Here is a 20,291-nt window from a genome sequence, read left to right on the forward strand (position 1 = left end):
ACTCCTCAGCACCTGTGGGCTAGCCTATGCTGCACCTCAGTGTGAAGCTTCAGTCACTCCTCAGCACCTGCGGGCTAGCCTATGCTTCACCTCAGTGTGAAGGCTCAGTCACTCCCCAGCACCTGTCCTTCTCCTTACAACCCTTAGTAATGGTGCTTCCACAACCCTTCTCCACATCTCAGTCCAGAACCACTGTGCCGTCTTTGCAAAGGCAGACGACCGTGGCCGTGGCTAGCACATGCAGACAGTGCAGCTCTGATGGCTGCAGCTCAGCAGCGTCACACACCCTGAGACGTGACGACACAACAACGATGCTCACTTCAGAAGTGATAGACTGTGGTTAAAGGGAAACCGACGGGTGAGTGTGGAGAGCTAGCCCTTGGCTTCTGTGGCTTCCATTTACCTTCCAGCAAGCTCGCGAGACAACCCTAAGGAGGGACACGCAGTCACAGAATCCCGGGCCAATCACTGCCCTTGCTGACCTTGGGCTATTCTCTACTGGAAGGAAAGAAACGTGACAACGAGGTCTCCACAATGCCTCCTGGGAGAGTCTGTGACTGACAGTGCTCCTGAAGGGGTGTCTCAGGGCAGATGCAGCACTCCACAGGAGCGTGGCCTACTGCAGACAACCAGCAGGAGCATTACAGGCCGCGGTCAGAAAGGGCAGAGAGAGCAGACCATGTGGTACTTAATACATACCATTTCAAACAAATTATTACATTTCTTTAGATTTATTTTTACTATTTGATAATAAACTAATATTTATTTATTATTGCATGACTGTTTTTCCTGCATGTATAGACATATGCACTGCCAGGTGCCACAGGCTGTCAGAAGACTACCGAATCCTCTAGGACTGGGTAGTTGTGAGCCAGCATGTGGGTGCTGGGAATTGAACCCGTGTCCTCAGGAGGAACAAGTGCTCTAAACCACAGGCAACTGTCCAGTCAGTTCCCTTTCTTAAGCTTACAGAGTTCCACTGTCTTACTGCACTGCCGCCATCCAGTGGACTTTGTTGCCAACCGTCCCAGAGGAGCAACACTCTCCTACACTTCTCTAAAAGCTCTGTGTCTAAATAACACGTTTCATTTCAACAAGTAAGTGGACAGCTTAAACAGATGGACATACAGCTGCGGGTCAGACTCGGGGGGGGGGGGCGGGGGGAGACCCGTGACACCGCACTGCACAAGCTTGCCTCAGCACTACAGGAAGACCTGGTGCTCACTGCCCTTGAGGGCCTACGAGGCCAATTTTCTCTGGAGAGAAGGCTATGAAGAAGACCAGCTCATCCACCACGCTGTCAGTCACCATGTCAAACAGAAAAAAGCTGCGTTCCCTTACTTCCAACAAGGAACCAGCCGACAGTGAGTACAGAGAGTGTTAAGATCCCAGTGAAGGTCACTCTGCTGTGGCCATGCTGGCCTGGGTGGCCACCACTGCCTGCGGTCTGCTGTAGCAATCGCTGTCTGCACCTTTGGCAGCTGTCTAGAGTCAGCAGAACCACCGAAACAGCAGCAGTGAGGATACCGCTTCCTTCAAACACCTGTGCCATGTTATTTATTTATAACAACCATTTTATTAATCAAAGGGAAGATTCAGCTTAGCTGTTCCTTAGAGAAATGTATGAAGTGCTTTAGTAATCTATTTTTACTTAACAAACTCAAAATTACCCTTAACTGAGTCATTTAATATTGTAACAGTAACAAAATCTTGACTGTCTAGACTATAATTCTAAACTATAAAATACAATACATGTCCATATCCTGGGTTATGTCAAAAGAAAAATTCACAGCTCAAAGAAAATATAACTAAGGCACTAGGTGAATTTTTAATAAAGCAGGGACCTATTGAAAGTCATTCCCTGGGGCTGGAGAGATGGCTCAGCAGTTAAGAGCACTGACTGCTCTTCCAGAGGTTCTGAGTTCAATTCCCAGCAACCACATGGAGGCTCACAACCATCTGTAATGGGATCTGATGCCTTCTTCTGGTGTGTCTGAAGAGAGCAGCAATGTATTCATATACATAAAATAAATAAATAAATCCTTAAGAAAAAAGTATACTAAGGGCGGCTCAGTGGCTAAGAGTACGTCTGCTCTTTCAGAGAATCCACGTTAGACTACCAGCACCACGTGGCAGCTCACAACTGTCTGTCATGCCAGTTCCAGGGCGTGCAGACTCCTCTTCTGGCCTCCTTGTGTACCCAGCACATAAACAGACTCAGGCACTCAGACATATATTTTATTGTTGCTGTTGTTGTTGCTGTTGTTGTTAAACTACACCCATGAACATTAATGAAAACCAAATATGATTTTAAAAGAAACTTCATGGTTTGGGAAAAAAATCCAGTGTGACTTAATTTTCTCTTTCTCTGTAATGAAGCCAAGACAACAGTACAAAGAAGCCTGTTCATAAACCCAGACTCAAAGTGCAACAGCGAGTCCTTTCAGCTCGGTTACTTTAAGACTTTAATGTCTGATGCCAAAAGAACAGGGCAGGTGCAGACGCGGCTGGCCCCTGGCTTTACCTGGCATGTTCCTCAGCAGTTTGGCATTGCACATGTGTCCTTTCCGGATGTCAGTGAGGATGTACTCCATGCGCTTGGCCCTCCACAGGAAATTAAACACTCTCAGGTAGTGGCTCATGCACTCTCGTGTGAACACCTAGAAAGACAAAAGACAGGGCGTGGCTCTTGTGCAGAGGACCTCCTAGCCCAGGCCCAACCTTCCAATGATCAGCAAACACAACACCAGCCATTTCCACACGGCATAAGCGAGGAGCTGACAAAAGCCACCTAGTTCCTTAGACGCCGGCTGACTCCAGCAGCAGCAGACAGGTCTGTCTGGATCAGGGCTGGACACAGGGCTGCAGGCGTGTGACAGCAGGCAGCTCAACAGGACTTTTCAAGACAGGGTTTCTCTGTCCTGGAACTCTCTATGTAGCCCAGCTTGGCCTCCAACTCAGAGACCTGCTTGCCTCTGCCCACCAAGTGCTAAGATTAAAGGCATGCATCACCACGCCCAGCTTTTTAGTTAAATTATTTTATGCTTTATATTTGCCTATATGTATGCCAATGTGCCATGTGCATGCCTGGTCCCCTTGGAGGCCAGAGGAGGCCAGCGGGTCCCCTGGGACTGTGGTCACAGATGGTTGTAAACCACTGTATGATGCAGGGAGTAGAACCTGGGTCCTCTGCAAGTGCAGCCGGTGTTCCTAATCACTGAGCCAACTCTGTACCCGTAACTTTCCAGGACTTTAAACCCAGCCTATATCAGTCTAAACTTGAACACTTGACTGCACCCCCGACTTGTAAGAGACACAGGCAGAGGAATCACTTGCTCTAGTGATACCATCTCCAAAAGTAGAGGCAGGCACAGCGGTATCTCCACCCTGACAAGTCTCTCAGGTCTCCGTCATAGGCTACAGGCTCAGTACCACAGCGTGGCTTCTCAAGCAAGTCCTGGCATAGAGACTGTCTTCTGCCCTCCTGTCAGCCCTCCCGTGCTGGCCAAGTTTCCACAGGAAAATACAGGCTATCCAGTTATACTTGAACATCAGGAAAACCACGAGTAATTTAGTTCAAGTAAATGCCGCACCTCACACTAGACAGTGAAGGAAGCCTCCCCCCAACACACACACACACACACACACACACACACCCTCCGTTCCAGCCGCCTGTACTGACTCTGCACTGGGACAAGGTCACAGTCTGCTCTGAAGGAGCTCTGATTTCCAAGAACTCTTGCTGTGCCCATGTCTGCCCTTCCTCAGGCCTTTCCATGAGAGTCTGCAGTGCTCACCCTACCTTTTCACCTCACCGCCTTCCAGTGAGCAGAGAACTCACGCCAGTAAGCAGAAAATGGTATCTTTGCTCCTTATACTTTAGCATGGAACTCTAACTACAACAACCTATCGTGTGTTCTTCTGTGTACCTCACACATCCTGTGTAACAAGGCCTGCCTATCCGTCCTCCCCTATGCCACTCAATGGTAAATTTGGGAAGGTGCATGATGATGAAGAAGAAGATGATGAAGATGAAGAAGATGATGATGAAGATGATGAAGAAGAAGACAGTAGTGGTGGTGGTGACAGACAGACAAAGCAAACAATGAAACTGCTCTGAAGTAATTCCAAAATCAAATCTAAGGGCCTGGGAGATGATCTGTGTACTGCTTGCTTCCTACACTATCAATTATCACAACTACGGAAACTAAGGATGGCTGATTCAGACACTACCAGTCAATTCTAGGATTCTTCTCTATATTCATGACACAGTACAGAGCAGCCTTTGGAGCTCCACGTTCCCACTGATTTCTAAGGTTCAGCTACGCTGTGGTCTTGCAGGTACTAACTATCTAAGAGGAGGACACGCACTGCTCTGACCTGGAACCAAGCGTTACCAGCTGTTTTACCAGCTGGCTGCATGGCTCACTTAAGGGAGACTGCAGCCCAGAGACACAGCAAGCTTCAGACTCCTCATCTGCAGAAACCTCAACAGCAACAAAGTCTCCATCTTGTTCAGTGTGGGCAGCAGCCCTGATGAGGCCCTGTTCTCAGCCTCCCTCGCCAACCTCAGGCGTACACAGCCCGGCTGCAAAGCCCTCCCAATCAGTCTTCTGCAGCTGGGATCAAGCCTCCGTGACCTTTACCACACTTCAATCTGGACGGACTCTACCACAAATAACTTGAGACTCATGAAAAGCAGGGTCAACCAGAAATGCCTCACATAGTTAATGAGCTGTATTTAGCTAAAGTGTTCTTCCGCAACCTGGGTTGTGAATTTCACAATGTCCCAAATTAGACTAGCCCAAAAATCTCACTGACATTTTATATCTTAGAATTAGTAGAAGCTAATGCTGCTATTATACAAGATATAATTATATGATTGCTACAAGATATATTCCTACTATAATTAAATTCTGTTCAAAAACTGACAACCTCAATTAATGAGAATAGAGCGGAAACAGGTAACACACAAATTAGCCCAGGGGAAGCAGAAAAGGCCTGTATTTATAAACGAGGCTTCCCTTATCTTTGTGTACTTCTCCCTTCCTGCATGTGCGTGCACACCTGGACGGGGCTGCATGCGCACATGTGCGTGCAGACATCTTCACTCATCTCCGTCTCTGAGATTGAGACGGTCTCGTCCTTGAACCCAGAGCTCGCTAATTCTGCTAAGCCAGCCAGCAGCCCATCCTGGGATCTCCTTTCTGCTTCCCGTGCACTGGGACAGCCAACTCACATAGCCGTCTCCCTACCCCTCCTTTCCTATCTCAGTGACTTCTACACACACTTAAAGCTGACAACCTCTGCGCTGGTCTGAACACTTGTGGTTTTGCAATAAGCCTATGATGTTGACAATTGATAAAAATAATTCACCACCCACATCAGAAACACCGCAAGTCATGCAGGAGAGCACGCCCTCCACTCTGGTCCTGACTGAGCTACCAAGCGACCCCATGGTCCCTTCTCTTTTCTGCATGTGGCAGCCCAGGCTGCTGTTACAGCCAGCCCAGCTGGTGTCTGAATTGGGCCAGACTGGGCTGTCACAGGAGGTCATCAAAATAAAGCTGTGGTATAAACGTGTTCTTCAGTCCTGCTAAGGTTGTATTCAAATCCTGAGTTTCAGCTATCCACAGTGTGCTCGGACATGCCAGTAAGGTATGTAACACCATCAAATAAATAAGCACGCACATGTGTAGGCCACACCCAGCCTGCCTCCTTATCAACGCACCTTTGCTGTACTATGGCACCTTTGTCCTTATGGCCTGGGGACGGAGCTTAGAGACTCATTCATACATGCTGCAAGTGCTCTAGCACTGAGCTGTGCCCTATGCCTTATTATTGTAGTCTTTATGCATGAAAATACATATGGCCGTAAGCTAACAAAGCACATATGAAGTCCTAAACAATGTGCTGAAACACCACACAGTTGTGCACAGTAACTACCACACAGGACAGCAACTCACAACACAAGCCCAGGGCCACCCTCAATACGGTGAGTAGTTAAACTTAAGAGAAATTGTAAAGTTAAACTAGCAACTCAGGCTTGATCAACGTCAAATATGGAATTCGTGAGTCAAAGAGACCTCCCTAACAGCTCTCAGGCCCAGCGGACTTCACACACACCTCTGGGTGGCATTCTGTGAACCAGAATCATCACAGCCAGGGATGTGATGTACCCCACAAAAGGGACAGCCATGAAGCCACCGTGACACCATGAGAGAAGGGAGGAGAGCCCAAGCTTGCTTTGCAAATGTCCCGAACAATACAGAAACGCAATGATCTCCCTAGCATCTGAAATGGCCAAGTCTCAGGTCCACGTAAAGGAAGAGAACATGAGCTGGAAAGGCAATTATCCACGGACACGTGGGGCCGACCGACGCCTCCAGCCAAGGTTCTGAGCTGCGGCAGGAGAACTGCCCTTCTCAGTGAGTGAGCGAAGGAGTGTGAACAGGGTGACAGCTATCAGCTCATCAGCTTCGATGAACACTAGATATCAAATTCATCTAAGGAGGAAAACTACCATTCCCCTAGAATATGCTTCACGCTTCCTTTCAAATTATCCTAAATTAGTTGCTACAGACTAAGAATAATGGCATAAAATGAACAATGCATTTATTAAGCCCTTGCTGCAACCTGTGACAGAACAAATGATATTTCTAAGAATTCTTAAAATAATAGAGCATTTCAGCTTTCATTAATAAGTATCTGAAACACAGTTGGCTTATGCAACTCATTCAGTGGATATATCCTAACATCATAATTACTTTGAAGCTTAGCTTTTTGAAAAGAAAGCCAGTTTCAAACAATAAAATGCCCAGCGATCCAAACCACTGTGAACACTGCACACAAGTCCACAGAATGATCTTACAGTGGCGATTGGTCCATCGACGTGGTAATCCAGGCTGAAGACATCCCACCCAGTGTCACCAGGGGAGACCTAACAGTGATAAAAATAAAACAAATAATGGAGAGGCTTTGTACTTACTACCAAAGAACCTGACAACTGCTCATAGGAAAGGTAGTACAAGGAGGGTCAGGCTTTAAAACCAGGAGGCGCTCTGCTGTGCAAGCAGGGATCTGACTCGTCGGCCCCAGCATCAAGTGAGCGAGCAGAGAACGGAGCATGTCACCCGGTGCTCTGTGATCACTCGGGAATGAGTGGCACTGCTCTGAATGAACAGTACAGACACATGCTCCAAGTTGAGAACCTTTTTATGATGAGACCACACTGTCTCCTATCCAGTTCAGAAACTTAAAAAGCTTGTATTTCAAAAACAAGCCAGTGGGTTTACAGTAATGAGGCAGATCAGGTAGTGAGGACTCATGATTGTAACATGAACAAGTTCTGTCCAAGCAGAGCCCTTCTACCAGCCCAGCTCCTGACACCAACTGTCTGAGGAGCAGGGCCCCTGCCTGCAGGCCGTGTGCGTCACCTCCAGTGTACTACCCAGTGTGCTCACACCACCAAGCACCTGTGACACTCCCCATGCTCTACGGGACCTATCGCTCAGTAAGATATGTACCCCCACACGCCCCCGCACCCTCACACGGCCTCACACGCCCCTGCACCCTCACATGCCCCCGCACCCCCACATACCCCCGCACCCTCTCTTACCTCCAGCAGGCGCACATCTAGCCTCCTAAGGATCTCTGGGCTGTCAAACTGGGCATTGGTGGCTCTTACAGCAGTTTCAAGAATCCCCGTCAAGTTATGCTGATACAAAGTTGTTGCTGGCCGAACAAGTTCTGGTCTTTTAAAAAGGTGTTTAAAATTAAAGATACTATTATTTGAAATTTTTAAAAAATTATTAATTAAAAAAGTAAAAGTTCAAAACTGAAAAGCAAAGGGAATAGTTAAACTTAGTTATAAAAGAATCATGGTGCCCAGCAAGCACTCTGTGGCCTCCTTTAGGTTTCTCGGAAGCCCTCAAAGGAGTATATGACCTTATCTCTGAACACTGCAGACAGCAGCGGGAGACCCTCGGAGGCGCCCACACCATGCTCTAGAGTGGTTTACTGTCTTCCTGCATGCTTCTTTCTCCACAGCTGTGCTCAAATTTTATTAAAAACTTTTAAAAACCTCAACTCTGCTTCATTAAGAAAAGCTTATGACATTAACTACGAACAATGTTGTAGAAAGCATATTTCTTCAAAATATTAAAAACTTTAATTTTCATTCGACTTAGGCTAAAAGTACTTAGATGTGCTACACATTCTGATGATAGTTTTCACATTATGGCTGGCTTATGAGCAGACTGTTACAATTTCCTACAAAGACCCCATGTCTATGCAGCTACAGACAGCACAGTTCAAGGGCCCAGCACACCACACCAGCACCCAGCATGCTTCATTGCTAAGGGCTGTGTCTCCAGACACGAAGCTCCCACTCTTCTGACTCAGAGATGGCAGTCGTCTCAGGTGTGCAGGAGACTGGCCGGTGGCTCTGAGGGGAGAGCACTGTACCACATATGCAGGGAGCAGTGATCCGCAGGCTGAGCACACCTCCACTCTGCTCTGCCTGGCTAGGCTGCCTGCACAAGTGTCCACTCTGCACACGTACGCCTGCGTGCTCCACAGTAGGCCAGCCCCACGAGAGCATCTTCCCTCTGTACCTCTCTGAGGACCCCTACACACTTCTGGTGTGGAGATGCCCTGCACTCATGGGCTTGCTGAGTGGCCACACCAGCCAATGACCAGTTCCGACTCAGTCGCTCCAGGGCACCACCACCCGAGCTCCCCTGGAGGATGAGATGGGACAGCTGAGGACAACCTCCTAGGAAGTCAGACTAACTTCAAGGTCACAGGCCCAAAACATCAGCTTCATTAGCACAGGCGAGGGGTAAAGGTTAACTATCATTTTTTGTCCTGAGGGGAACAATTTATTATTAAATTATTATTAAATGAAACCTTGAGACACAGCAAGGACCTGGCATGGCACACATCAGGTGGTCTGCCGGCTACCAGAGACAACTAGAAAGGATTTAACCCATAAAAATTGATCTATGCAGAGTTTGTTTAAACACAGATTTGTAAAAATTCAACACATCTCCTTCTGGTGTCCCTTGTTCCTTTAAAGAAAAACGGTTAGGTCCTTATCATGTTAAAGAGCTTCTCACTTCAGCAAATCCATCAAGTGCCGTATGAAGTCTCCTTGGCCAAGCAGCAGGTACCGCCGCATGGCCTGCATGTGCTCCAGCAGACTGTACTTTTTATTGAGGACATCCAACAGATATTTGCTGGTCTCAAAATAAGCAGCATCAATTTTCCCTTGAAACGCATTTTCTAAGTCTGTGAATAAATCCGCAGCTGTAAAAACAAGAGGGACAGACACATGTCCATATGTACCACATAGCTTAACAGTGGAACAAACAGTAAAGGCATATATGGAGCCCAAGCCAACCCGTCAACATAGACCCAGCCCAACCACAGTCAATGAAGGCAAAGCAGTCCTGAGCCCAAAAGGACAGCACCCCTGGACCAAGAGCAGATGCTGGCACTGGGATATCCAGGAGGAACAGGCCCAGCACTGTGAGTAAGCTCACGGGACACCCTGCAGGCGGTAGCTAAAGTAAGTCTCACTTAACTTGTCTCACAGTCACAAAGGAACATCAAAGTCCCAAGAGGACCGAGAGACTCTGGGTGACCACCTGCACCTCTTGTATGATCTAAGCATGGTGGAAAGGTCATAACTCCAATACTACAGTCTTCTGACTCTTTATCTATCTCTTTCTATCTCTTAAAAACAGATGTCTTCCCCAAATCTGGCTCGGATCCCATCTCTTCCTATGCAAAGTAAGACTCAAGATGGCAGAGCACTAGGAAACTGGAGGTAAGTTACTCAGAAAACAGAGGCTGAGGCAGGAAGCAAGAGAGAAAACGAAGAGGGACGGGTGGGAGACTTCCGCCAGCCGGCAAGGGAACCGTGAACTGCAGCAGATCCTGAAGAGCTGGGGTTACGTGCCTGCCACCTGCCATGCAGATCACTAAGGAGGTGACAGTTTACTTGATTCAATGCCACCATCTAACCCATGTTAGCAAATGTGAGCGCCCACACAGCCACAGTTACTGACTTTCATACGGTAATACTTCTCTGTAGGAACATATTTTAGTGATCCAGGCAACGTATAGATGCTAGGCAGTCAAGAGCTTTAAGCAACATTCTCACCATTACCACCAGGGTCCCTACCACCATCCATCCTCACCTTCTCGCACCGTAATAACCACATGACGGTCACCACCCTATCCCTACCATCACCACCACAATCCCATCACCGTCACCACCACAACAGCCATACCGTCACCGGGTGACTCTGCCGACTTGGTCACTGCTATCATTTTTGTAGTAGGTGTCTGATCATGACAAACTTGGTGTAAGAAATTGATTGACTTTCCTATCAAAAGGACCTAAAAAGGAGAATAAGCTATGAGTCACCTTTACACGAGTTAGTGGTCCAAACACGTGGAACAGTCCCACATTCCACATTAGCTACTTATGTAAAAACACAGGACCTAAGCACTGGATCTCCATCAAGTGAGTTCAGCTCACCAGCAAGCATGCATCAGCATGGCAGCTCACCAGCAAGCACACATCAGCACGGCAGCTCACCAGCAAGCACACATCAGCACGGCAGCTCACCAGCAAGCATACATCAGCACGGCAGCTCACCAGCAAGCACAATCAGCACGGCCCATTAGCAGAACACAACAAAAGTTCCTTAAGTGAACATCAGCTGCCACACAGTCCAAGCACTCTAAGAATGACAGTCAACACTGAAGAGTGGGTGGTGTCCAGCCTGGCCTACCTTCCTAGACTGGTCCATAGTCATGAAGGAAGGGATCATGGATTTCCTCAGGGTGTACTTGTCATGCCACAGACGGTCGGTTTTAACGGTTGGATCTGACGCCACAAAAAACTAAGAGTAAAACAACACTGGGCATTAGAAATACTTCTGAAAAGCTGGGCAGTGGTGGCACACGCCTTTAATCCCAGCACTTGGGAGGCAGAGGCAGGTGGACCCCTGAGTTCAAGACCAGCCTGGTCTACAGAGCGAGTTCCAGGTCAGCCAGGGCCAGAGAAGCCTTATTTCAAAAACAAAACAAAAAACAACAACAAAAAAAGTTAAAATAAAATGAAGAAATACTTGTGAAAATATTAGTTATAGTAATAAGGAGATTATTATAAAGTTATTCAATAAGTTCTTCAGACACAAAGCACTTTACTCACCTATACAACAAACTTGCTTGACAAAGCACTCTGGATAGAAAGCTGTGCTCTAGATAATTAAAACCAAACTACAACAAAAGCAAGCTGCACCCCTCCTCAGAGACTTAGGAGTGGGACCCAGTGTGAGTCGTCAGCCTCTCCCTGGCAGCCTCCAGGACCCACGTCCTGAGGGTTCCTCATCCTGGAGGAGCTTGGCTGCCGAGGTACCACATGCCTCCATGAGCTGTGTGCTCAAGATTGCCTCTACTTCAGAGTGCCACAGGCTGGAGCAGCAGCTGAACACACGCAGTGTTCACAAACTGCCACCCACAGACAGAGCTCACCGCACGAGACCTCTCATGCAAACGCCACCTGCAACCAAGCAGCGGAAGAGCACTGCAGAGACTTTCTCCCGAGACTCTCCCCTGGCGCTACCTATGATGAGCACACCTTCCGCCTCATCCACACCACAGCTCATCTTTCCCCTCCCACAGGAAACAGATCCAGCGGCCACTGCCTCCAGTTACCTACGGTACACACTTTCATGTTTAGCCATGAGGCTTAGTACCGCTGCTCTGATTCCTACACACTTGCTTTCCAGAAGCAGAACTGACAAGCCACTCATGTTCAATTTCTATGTATATGACACCACACACCTCCAAAGCCTGTGCTGCTAGCACGCCCACCAGCAGGGCACTCTGTATTCAGTACCCTTAGCTAAATGAAGTTGCGCACACTGCCACGGTGCTAATGCCCACTGGTGTCTTCCTCCCGCATCCTGTTCTGGTTCTATTGTTGCTGCTATAACTGTGAGCTTCCTTACTCTCATGCGATCATCCCGTTTTCCAGATTATAGAAATAGCTTTCAGTGTATTTTTTACCATTTTATTTCGTATTATTTCAATCATCATTGACCTTAAATAAAATATTATCCTTTTATTGGTAAAGCTTTTTGATGGAAATAGGCTATACTTCTAATATGCTATTAAATGTCAAAAGCAGTTTGGGGTGGTACATGTCTTTAATCCCAGTAATTGGGAGGTAGACATATCTCTGCAAGTTCTAGGCCAGCCAGGACTCCATTGTAAGATTTTTGCCTCAAAAATAAATAAAGAAGTAAATAAATAAATAACATGTAAGCTAGAAGCTACTAGATTTATTAATTCTAACTAGTTTATCTTGGGTTTTGTATTTAGACAATAATACAATTGATGAATAAAGCCAGTGTTGTTGGGAAAATGTCAAAAAAAAAAAAAAAGCAAGTGAATATGTCAATGATCTATAATGATCATGTAACCATTAAAAATAAAGTTTCTTACTATGTCACAGATTTCCAAGAACTTGAAGAAAGTACTAATCTTTCTGGGAAAACAAGATGCAAATTTACATTTATAAATGCAAGACATAATAATAGCTAGTCAGGATTTCAAAGAAACTTTATAAGAACTTGATCAAGAACCATTTAATGTCAGAAATTGACATTCATCACTTATTTCCAAGAAAACTGAGGTATGACATGGTGTCCCATCCAGCTGAAACAGTAAACACAGTGCATCCACTCATGGTCAGACTACTCCACGGCTAACTTCCTAGACTAGACGTCCTTATACAATCAAAGCTTTAAATTCCACAAATGTGTAAATCAGAGAAGCTTTAGTCATTGATACCAGCTAAACACTCTGCTGTTCTGTTGTTTTAGATAGCGCCATTGTCTCTGTGTAAATCAGAGAAGCTTTAGTCATTGATACCAGCTAAACACTCTGCTGTTCTGTCGTTTTAGATAGCGCCATTGTCTCTGAGCGGTGAGGACATTTTCTTCTGCAGAAATCCGCTGTGAGGTGAGTAACTGTCAGCTATGATGAGGTCTCACCCATGACCTTGCAGGCCAAGCTTTTGAATGTTGACATTCTTATGACCAGAGAGAAGGGATCATTTGTCTTTAACTAACTAATCTGACTTATTCTCTTGCTCTATGGTACCTTTCCCACTTAAAATATATAACGCAGGCAGCTTGGGGAAATAAACACTCCGTTATGATGAGGTTATCATGTAGCACATACTGAAATCAACCCTGAGAGAGACAAGAAAATGCTGTAAACCCACCGTAAGCATCTCCCTGGCTACCTTCACTGTGCCACAACTGCCATTCAACAGATTAGATTAATTGCATATAAATTATATTCGTCTGTTATTCACTTAACCACAAGAGCTAGTTTATACAGACAGCACACCAATTTATCCTCATAGTTTAAGTGCAGCTGGGTTTCTATCAGTGTGAACAATAAGAAATTTTAATTTCAACTATTAAAACCTCCCAGGCAATTCAGTCATCTTTGGAAGTCACGAACACGCTGCTTCATCTGGGGCACAGGAGCGTGCAATCCCTCTAGGAGGAGCTAGTCGTGAGCACAAAGGGCACACTCGTCTTTAGAATATAATGAACTGCAAGACATATACAGCGGCAGAGGAAGAACCAAGGTCAGAATATAATTGCAATAAGCCTGCACTATATTGATGCATCTCCCCCTCAAGGTCCTTTAATTTCTACCATCATGTCAATCACAGAAAGAATCTAAGCAAAAAACAAAATGTCATTGTACCCTGATTTCTCATTAACTGCTAGACACACGTGCACGTGGCACCCCAACGCAGGAGCACGGGAGGTGTCCTTAGCATGCGTCTTAGTTTCTAGGAAGCAGATGTCAGCAGACTACAGAGGCTCCCCCAGCCTGCTACAGCACCAGGACTCCAGCTTAATGCTGAAGAGAGCTCACAGCCCCTTCCAATCCAGTCGGCTTCTTTGTACCACAAAGGTCACATTGTAGGCAAATGCTCACAGTATTACAGTATTTCTTCAAAGGGTACCAGGCTGGAGCTTTGTTGGCAAAATTCATCCCTAAGTATTTAATGTGTTTGATGTAAGTGGAGATATATTTTTTTTTATTTGATGCTGCAGCATTTACTGAGCACAGAGAAACAAGAGTTTTTGTCACTGACTGGCAGTCTGCTAGTCTGAGAACCATAGTACAACACACAGGTGCACCTCGTTCCCGATGCATTTCTATCCGGTGCACACTTGGGGTTTCTTTATGTTATGCACATGTCACCTAAGATGGGCTAAGCTTATTTCCTCCTGTCTTTTCTACCAGACTGGATTCCTCTCCATTCCTGTCTTGCTAGCACGAGCACAGTGCTGAGCACAAGTGATGATGACTTACATATTGCCTCATTCTTCATCCAGAGACAAGCGGACAGGCTCTTCTTACCAGTCACAACCTGTAACTGTGACTAGACTAAAGCAAGATCTTTTCTGGGGAAGGTTTCAGTATTTTACCACCGAACTGTGCTGAGTGTCAACAGATGATTCTCCAGCACCAACAGAGTAGACTGTGTCCCTCAACTCTTATCATGCCTGTCACGATGGTAGACTATGGTCCACACCTATGTAATTCCTGGGATAAATCCCCTTTTGATAGCAATGTTTCCCATATGTGGGATTCTTAATTCTGCTTCCTGGTATTAACTGGAGGCTTTCAACATTTACAGTCCTAAGGGAAGTGGTCTTGTGTGGCACTTACGATGGCCTCACAAAATGAACTTAAATGTTCCTTCTGTTGTACCTTCTTACGTTTGAGAAGGCTTGGTGGTGACGCTGTAGCTGTCTAGTTAGAACCATCTTACCATGGCCTTGCTCCACCAATTTTCTTAATCGGTGACAGATCCACTGACCTGCTGGAGGGCTGAGCACAGTCCTAGTTCTTCATGAATCAATCCAGGCAAGTTCTGCAGTCTGGGAACTCTCTCAAGTTTCACTTAACAGGAAACTCTTCTTTCTCCATTTCTGCATGAGACTTTCAATGGCGGCAGAATTCCCAGTGGTGTGACACTAAGCACCCGCCACCTGGCCTTCCTGTGAAAGCGCAGTAGCCAAGGTTCTCACCTGCTGCTGTGGGGCTTTCCCTGTCATTGGCTCTCTGCGGTTCTGCTTCGACATGTCTCCTTGCTCCTGTGGCCCTGTTGGCTACATTCCTCCGCAGCTGAGAATGCAGATGAGGGCCTTCGTTCATCAGTTTCATGCCACGGGCTCTTGTGCTGTCTCTTCCCTCCCTCCCTTCCTAGTCTTCCTGTCTGCCAAACTGAATGGCCTCACCTCACTTCCAGACAATGGGCGTGTCTCTTCTCTCTGCTCAAATCAGCTGCAGAGCAATTTTAGATTGTTGCTGTGACAAAATACTTGCTAAAACAGCGTAAGAAAGGAAGGCTTGCTCTGGCTCGTGCTTCATAGGCTGCATCCACAGTGGGGAGGATGCAGAGCAGAGAATGATAGCCCCCTCCCGCCCCCCCTCCCCGGCTTTCTCTGTTCCTCTCTAGTTGAACCTGCACCCACAGCCTGCCTCTAGGATGCTGCTACCTCCCAGGTAGGTGTACCGTCCTAACGAGTCCCCGCTGGGCTCCTTTTCACAGACACACCCAGGTGACTGTGCTCTACCCAGATGCTTCTCAGGCTACTCAGGCTGACCGTCAACACTGAGCACAGGAGCCATCCACTTGGCTTCCTCCCTAGTTTCTCTTTCCAGCATTTACACCTCTGATGGCGGAAGAAGCATTTCCCTCTGCAGATAGTCCACAAACTACTCACAGCCACCGAGTCAGCACTTGAAAACAATTAAATTTCACAATCAAATCATAACCGACTCAGGCATGCGGGGAAGAGTTAACCTATTGAAGGACTTAAAGAGGCAGAATCCTCACGTTTTATTACACAAAAAAATCAAATACACAATGTCATTCTCTAAGCTACCAAATATGTATGGTAAATCTATTATTTGCAGTTAAAGATAACCTTCCCAAATGTGACTTAAAACTTAAATGAAAACTATTTATGGAGTTCACCAGACAATGAAGGACAACAAGGACCTATATTCAGGGACAGGAAATGGCCAACTGTCGCACACGTTCTAGACTGAAGCAGGCTTGGGCAGATCTTGCCCTTGCTGCTTGCCACACTCGAGACTCAGCTGCTCACAGAATGCCATCTTTGGTGATGGGGAGGTGTGGGAAAACTGATGGGTCAATGGAGGAACATGTTAGCTCTCCGCTAACCCAGGAAAGGACCCAGGGATGTCTGCAGAACTCATGGAACCTGTTTGTTTGTTTGTTTGTTGGTTGGTTGGTTGGTTGGTTTTTCGAGACAGGGTTTCTCTGTGTAGTCCTGGTTGTCCTGGAACTCACTCTGTAGACCAGGCTAGCCTCGAACTCAGAAATCCACCTGCCTCTGCCTTTCAAGTGCTGGGATTAAAGGCATGTGCCACCACCACCCGGGTTCATGGAACTTTTAAATGAACTCGAAAGAAAAGTATGAAAAAAAAAATTAAAATCTTTCCATGGGATAAGAACTGAGTAATGCTTGCTGAGTGACAGGATGAACTAACTCTATGGTACTCAACAGACAAACACCCTCACTCACTTAGTAACTTACAAAGCCAAGGGCTGGAGTGATGGCTCAGTGAGCAAAGAAAAACAAATGAACTGAGGAGGCCGGAGAGGCAGCTCTGAGCCTAAGAGCAGGCATCGCAGTTGCAGAGAACAGGAGTTTGATTCTCACCACCCACACTGGATGGCTCACAACTTCCTAGAGTTCCAGCTCCAGGGAGGCAAAGCCCCTTCCGGACACTGTGGACACCGTCCTCAGCTACACACAATTCATTATTTATTTCCAATTGTGTGCTCATGAGACTTCTGTGTGTGTCTCTGCATCTGTGTTCCTCAGGCCCTCACTTTCTTTGGTCTTTTCTTCTGTTTGTTCATTTATGTCTCCTATCCCAGCATATTCGTTTTTATTTTACCGTATTTTATTATTATTTTTTAGATGCCCATTTGTATTCAGATGAGAGAGAGAAAGTGTGGGAGGGGAGGTAGGGAGGACCTGGGAGGGGAGGTAGGGAGGACCTGAGAGGAGTTGGGGAGAGGAAACCATAGTCGGGATATATTATATGGGAAAAATTGAAAAAAATAACAATATCATTAAAAAACAAACAAGCAAAAATCCTGCATATGGTGACACATACTTGCAATCCAAGTGCTTGGAGAGAGGGACAGGCAGATTCCTGGTGCATTCTGGGTAGCCAGCCTAGTTTACTCAGAAGGATTCAGGTAAAAGTGAAGAAGGTAGAAGTCGTATGAAGGTCAATACCTGAGACTAACTTCTGGCTTACACACACACACACACACATACACACATGTATGCACAGGCATACGTGCAGGCACACACATACAAAAAGACACACATGCACCCACACATGCACACAATAAACCAAACCTTAAGTCCTACTCATATTTCAAGCAACCAAGTATCTTTAGAAAAATACCCCAAATGTTTACCATACTACGTCACAGAACATCAGTCTGAGAAAGGCAATGAACAACTGTGTACCGCACATTTCAGAAATCCAGACAGAAGCCTAGGGATATAGGTTAGTGGTGAAGCATTTGTCTAGCAAGCCTGTGGCCTGGTTTCAACTCTCCCCTCACCTAAAAACCTACCTAAATTCCTCTCTACACCCACTTCTGTGGCAAACATCCGAGTTTCTGCCATGAATACTGTACTCTGTGTGGTGTCTATGTAGCTCTTAGCCTCTTAGCAGATGTGGACATATGATACGGCTTTTATCATGTTTCTACCTTTCCATTTGTGCTGCTGGCAACACAAAAGTGTGTTGTTCCTAGCCCTGCTCCCTAACTGCCAAAATCCTCTGGTTTTGCTACGTGGTTCTATATTAGAACCTCACTACTTTTAACTATCTGTATTTCAAAAGGAAAATAGACACAAATGCAGTAGCTTGCTTCACTCCAATCCTCAGCACCAAGCTAACCAAGTTTATAAAATACCCATGTAAAAAGACAACTCCCCTAGGCTGAGTCGCCAGGCCCTGGGAGGGCAGCCCGCACTCCGCCATCTGTGCGACAGTGAGCCTGCATATACACTCACAACTCGCTGAGCTCCCAGCACTGACACTGGAGGTGTGGCACAGTCTAGTTCAGAGGCGGTGGTAACGGCTGAGATCAGTCACACTGGAGAAGGTGGACCACGCCCCTCTGCCCAGGTCTCGGTACTTACTTCATGGTACGTATCCTCCAGCTCCCCATCATAGATCCATCGGTAGAGGAAGCTCAGGACAGGGTGAGACACTAAGCTCAGAATGTGCTGCACCAGGGACTTCATGTAGGGGTCTCCTGTCTTTGTGTAGGCATGCACAGCAGAGGCCAGCTCACCCCCTTTCCGTCCTAGGGGAAATGAGGAAAAATACAGAAAGAGCCAAATTTGAATTCATGGCACAAGCCAATCACTAATCACTAACCAAAGACAGCCAAGTAGCAGAGATAAAGTGCATCTGCTTTTTTCAGTTAGTAAGGACTTCCTGTATTTAGAACAGCAGCAGTGTGCCATGCAGCAAGGCCTGGGCATTAAAATTCAGCTTCTGGCTTTACAAACACTCAGTAAAAGTCAGCCAAGAAGTTTTTCAGTTGTTAAACTGACCAAGAGTGAGTGACCAGCTGCCCAGCCTAAACACTTGAGACTCACACTTCACTCTGCAATTTAGTTCACTTCTAAGTACCCATGAGAAGCAGAGGGGCTAAGGAGCCGCAGTGACAAGACTTGGGGTATGGCCCACAAGGCCCAGCGCTCTGCAGTGCTGTGCAGGGGTTAGTGTGACAAAGTTAGGGCATGGCTCACAAGGCCCAGCGCTCTGCAGTGCTGTGCAGGGGGTAGTGTGACACGCTCTGCAGTGCTATGCATGGGTAGTGTGACACGCTCTGCAGTGCTGTGCAGGGGTAGTGTGACAGTGCTCAGAAGCCAGGGCCCAGCAGGACCCTGAGGAAGGTGCAGAAGTGGCCGAACTGGGTCCCAGCAACACAAGCACAGCAGTCGTCCGTTTGTGTCAGAAGCTGAGGACGTTCCGTGGCCCCTAGTTTTATAGACTGCTCTGGTGTGCAGAGCAGTCGAGGGGTGTGAGCAGACACCTAGGCATCCAGGACCAGGTCTACTGCAACATCTGCTAAAGACCAGACTAAGACAAGACTGCTGCAAGACACAGAGCAGCCTCACACACAACACCTCCTTCCCAGCTTCGTCTCTGGCTCAGGGCAGGCTGCCCTGGTCCCAGGTTACTTTCTCTGTGATCGGGTATCTATGATCTGTACCTATGATCTGTTGTACCCTCAAGCAGAGCAGAACCACAGGCCCTACCTACAGACAAGGTTTGCACTCAAGTATGTCTAGAAGCACAGAAAAGAGGAGCTCAGGAGACCTTGGCAGTGATCTACCAGCGCAGCGAGGGTCTTTAATCTGATTTTGGGGTCATATGTCCAAACCAGGAGGCGCCGCAGTGTGAGGCTACTCTCTAGTCCCAAATTCACACCCTGATCATCTTCTAGCTGGAGCTAAAAAACAACAGGGAAAGGTTAAGAAGAAGTGAGTGAGTACAGCCCGTCAGCCCTTAACCCACACAGGTGAGAGAACAAGGCCACAGCTACGCTAACGATAAAGTCACAGTCGAACCTTTGTAAAACTACAGGGCTCTTAGGCTACATACAAATAGTCTTCATATGGTAGACAGGACCCTGAAGTGAACAATTAATTGGCTCTAGGGTGCAATGAACAATCTTGTACTATGGAAGTGATTACTCTTGTATATGTATGAAGTAACAAACCCTCTCTACATTCTTGAGTTTCTAACTGAAGGACTCACAGGAGAAGTCCTTACCTGGGAGTGCAGAACAGACAGGAGCCTGTAGTATTCTTTGAGCTCTTGGTGCAACGCAGCACAAAAACTCTGTGTGGGAAGGATAACCAGGGTTACAGCATGGCCATGAACACACAACGGCTCACTCTGCGAGAGGAGACAACACTTGCCCAGGGAGCTCAGTGCCACTGAAATCCTGGGCCTGGAGCTCGGTGCCACTGAAACCCTGGGCCCGGAGCTCAGTGCCACTGAAACCCTGGGCCCGGAGCTCGGTGCCACTGAAACCCTGGGCCCGGAGCTCGGTGCCACTGAAACCCTGGACCTGGAGCTCGGTGCCACTG

The 20,291-nt window shown here is 47.0% G+C and overlaps 1 protein-coding gene across 2 annotated transcripts in view; it reads right to left on the minus strand.

Moving 5' to 3' along the window:
- Positions 1 to 20,291, minus strand: part of Tubgcp3 (tubulin gamma complex associated protein 3) — a 57,490-nt gene that overhangs the window by 15,374 nt on the left and 21,825 nt on the right. The window contains exons 9-17 of one of the 2 annotated variants that reach the window (XM_028766303.1): positions 19,972 to 20,040; positions 19,516 to 19,648; positions 18,324 to 18,490; positions 10,806 to 10,916; positions 10,299 to 10,407; positions 9,120 to 9,309; positions 7,619 to 7,754; positions 6,872 to 6,940; positions 2,525 to 2,660 (exon numbers count right to left, since the gene is read on the minus strand). In XM_028766303.1, the coding sequence (XP_028622136.1) occupies positions 2,525 to 2,660; positions 6,872 to 6,940; positions 7,619 to 7,754; positions 9,120 to 9,309; positions 10,299 to 10,407; positions 10,806 to 10,916; positions 18,324 to 18,490; positions 19,516 to 19,648; positions 19,972 to 20,040 (1,120 nt within the window). Of the gene's footprint in view, positions 1 to 2,524; positions 2,661 to 6,871; positions 6,941 to 7,618; positions 7,755 to 9,119; positions 9,310 to 10,298; positions 10,408 to 10,805; positions 10,917 to 18,323; positions 18,491 to 19,515; positions 19,649 to 19,971; positions 20,041 to 20,291 lie in introns of those variants that run through there. The other variant, XM_028766304.1, reaches the window with a different exon arrangement.

Source organism: Grammomys surdaster, unplaced genomic scaffold, assembly GCF_004785775.1.
Source record: "Grammomys surdaster isolate TR1022 unplaced genomic scaffold, NIH_TR_1.0 167, whole genome shotgun sequence".
Taxonomy (NCBI): Eukaryota; Metazoa; Chordata; class Mammalia; order Rodentia; family Muridae; genus Grammomys; species Grammomys surdaster.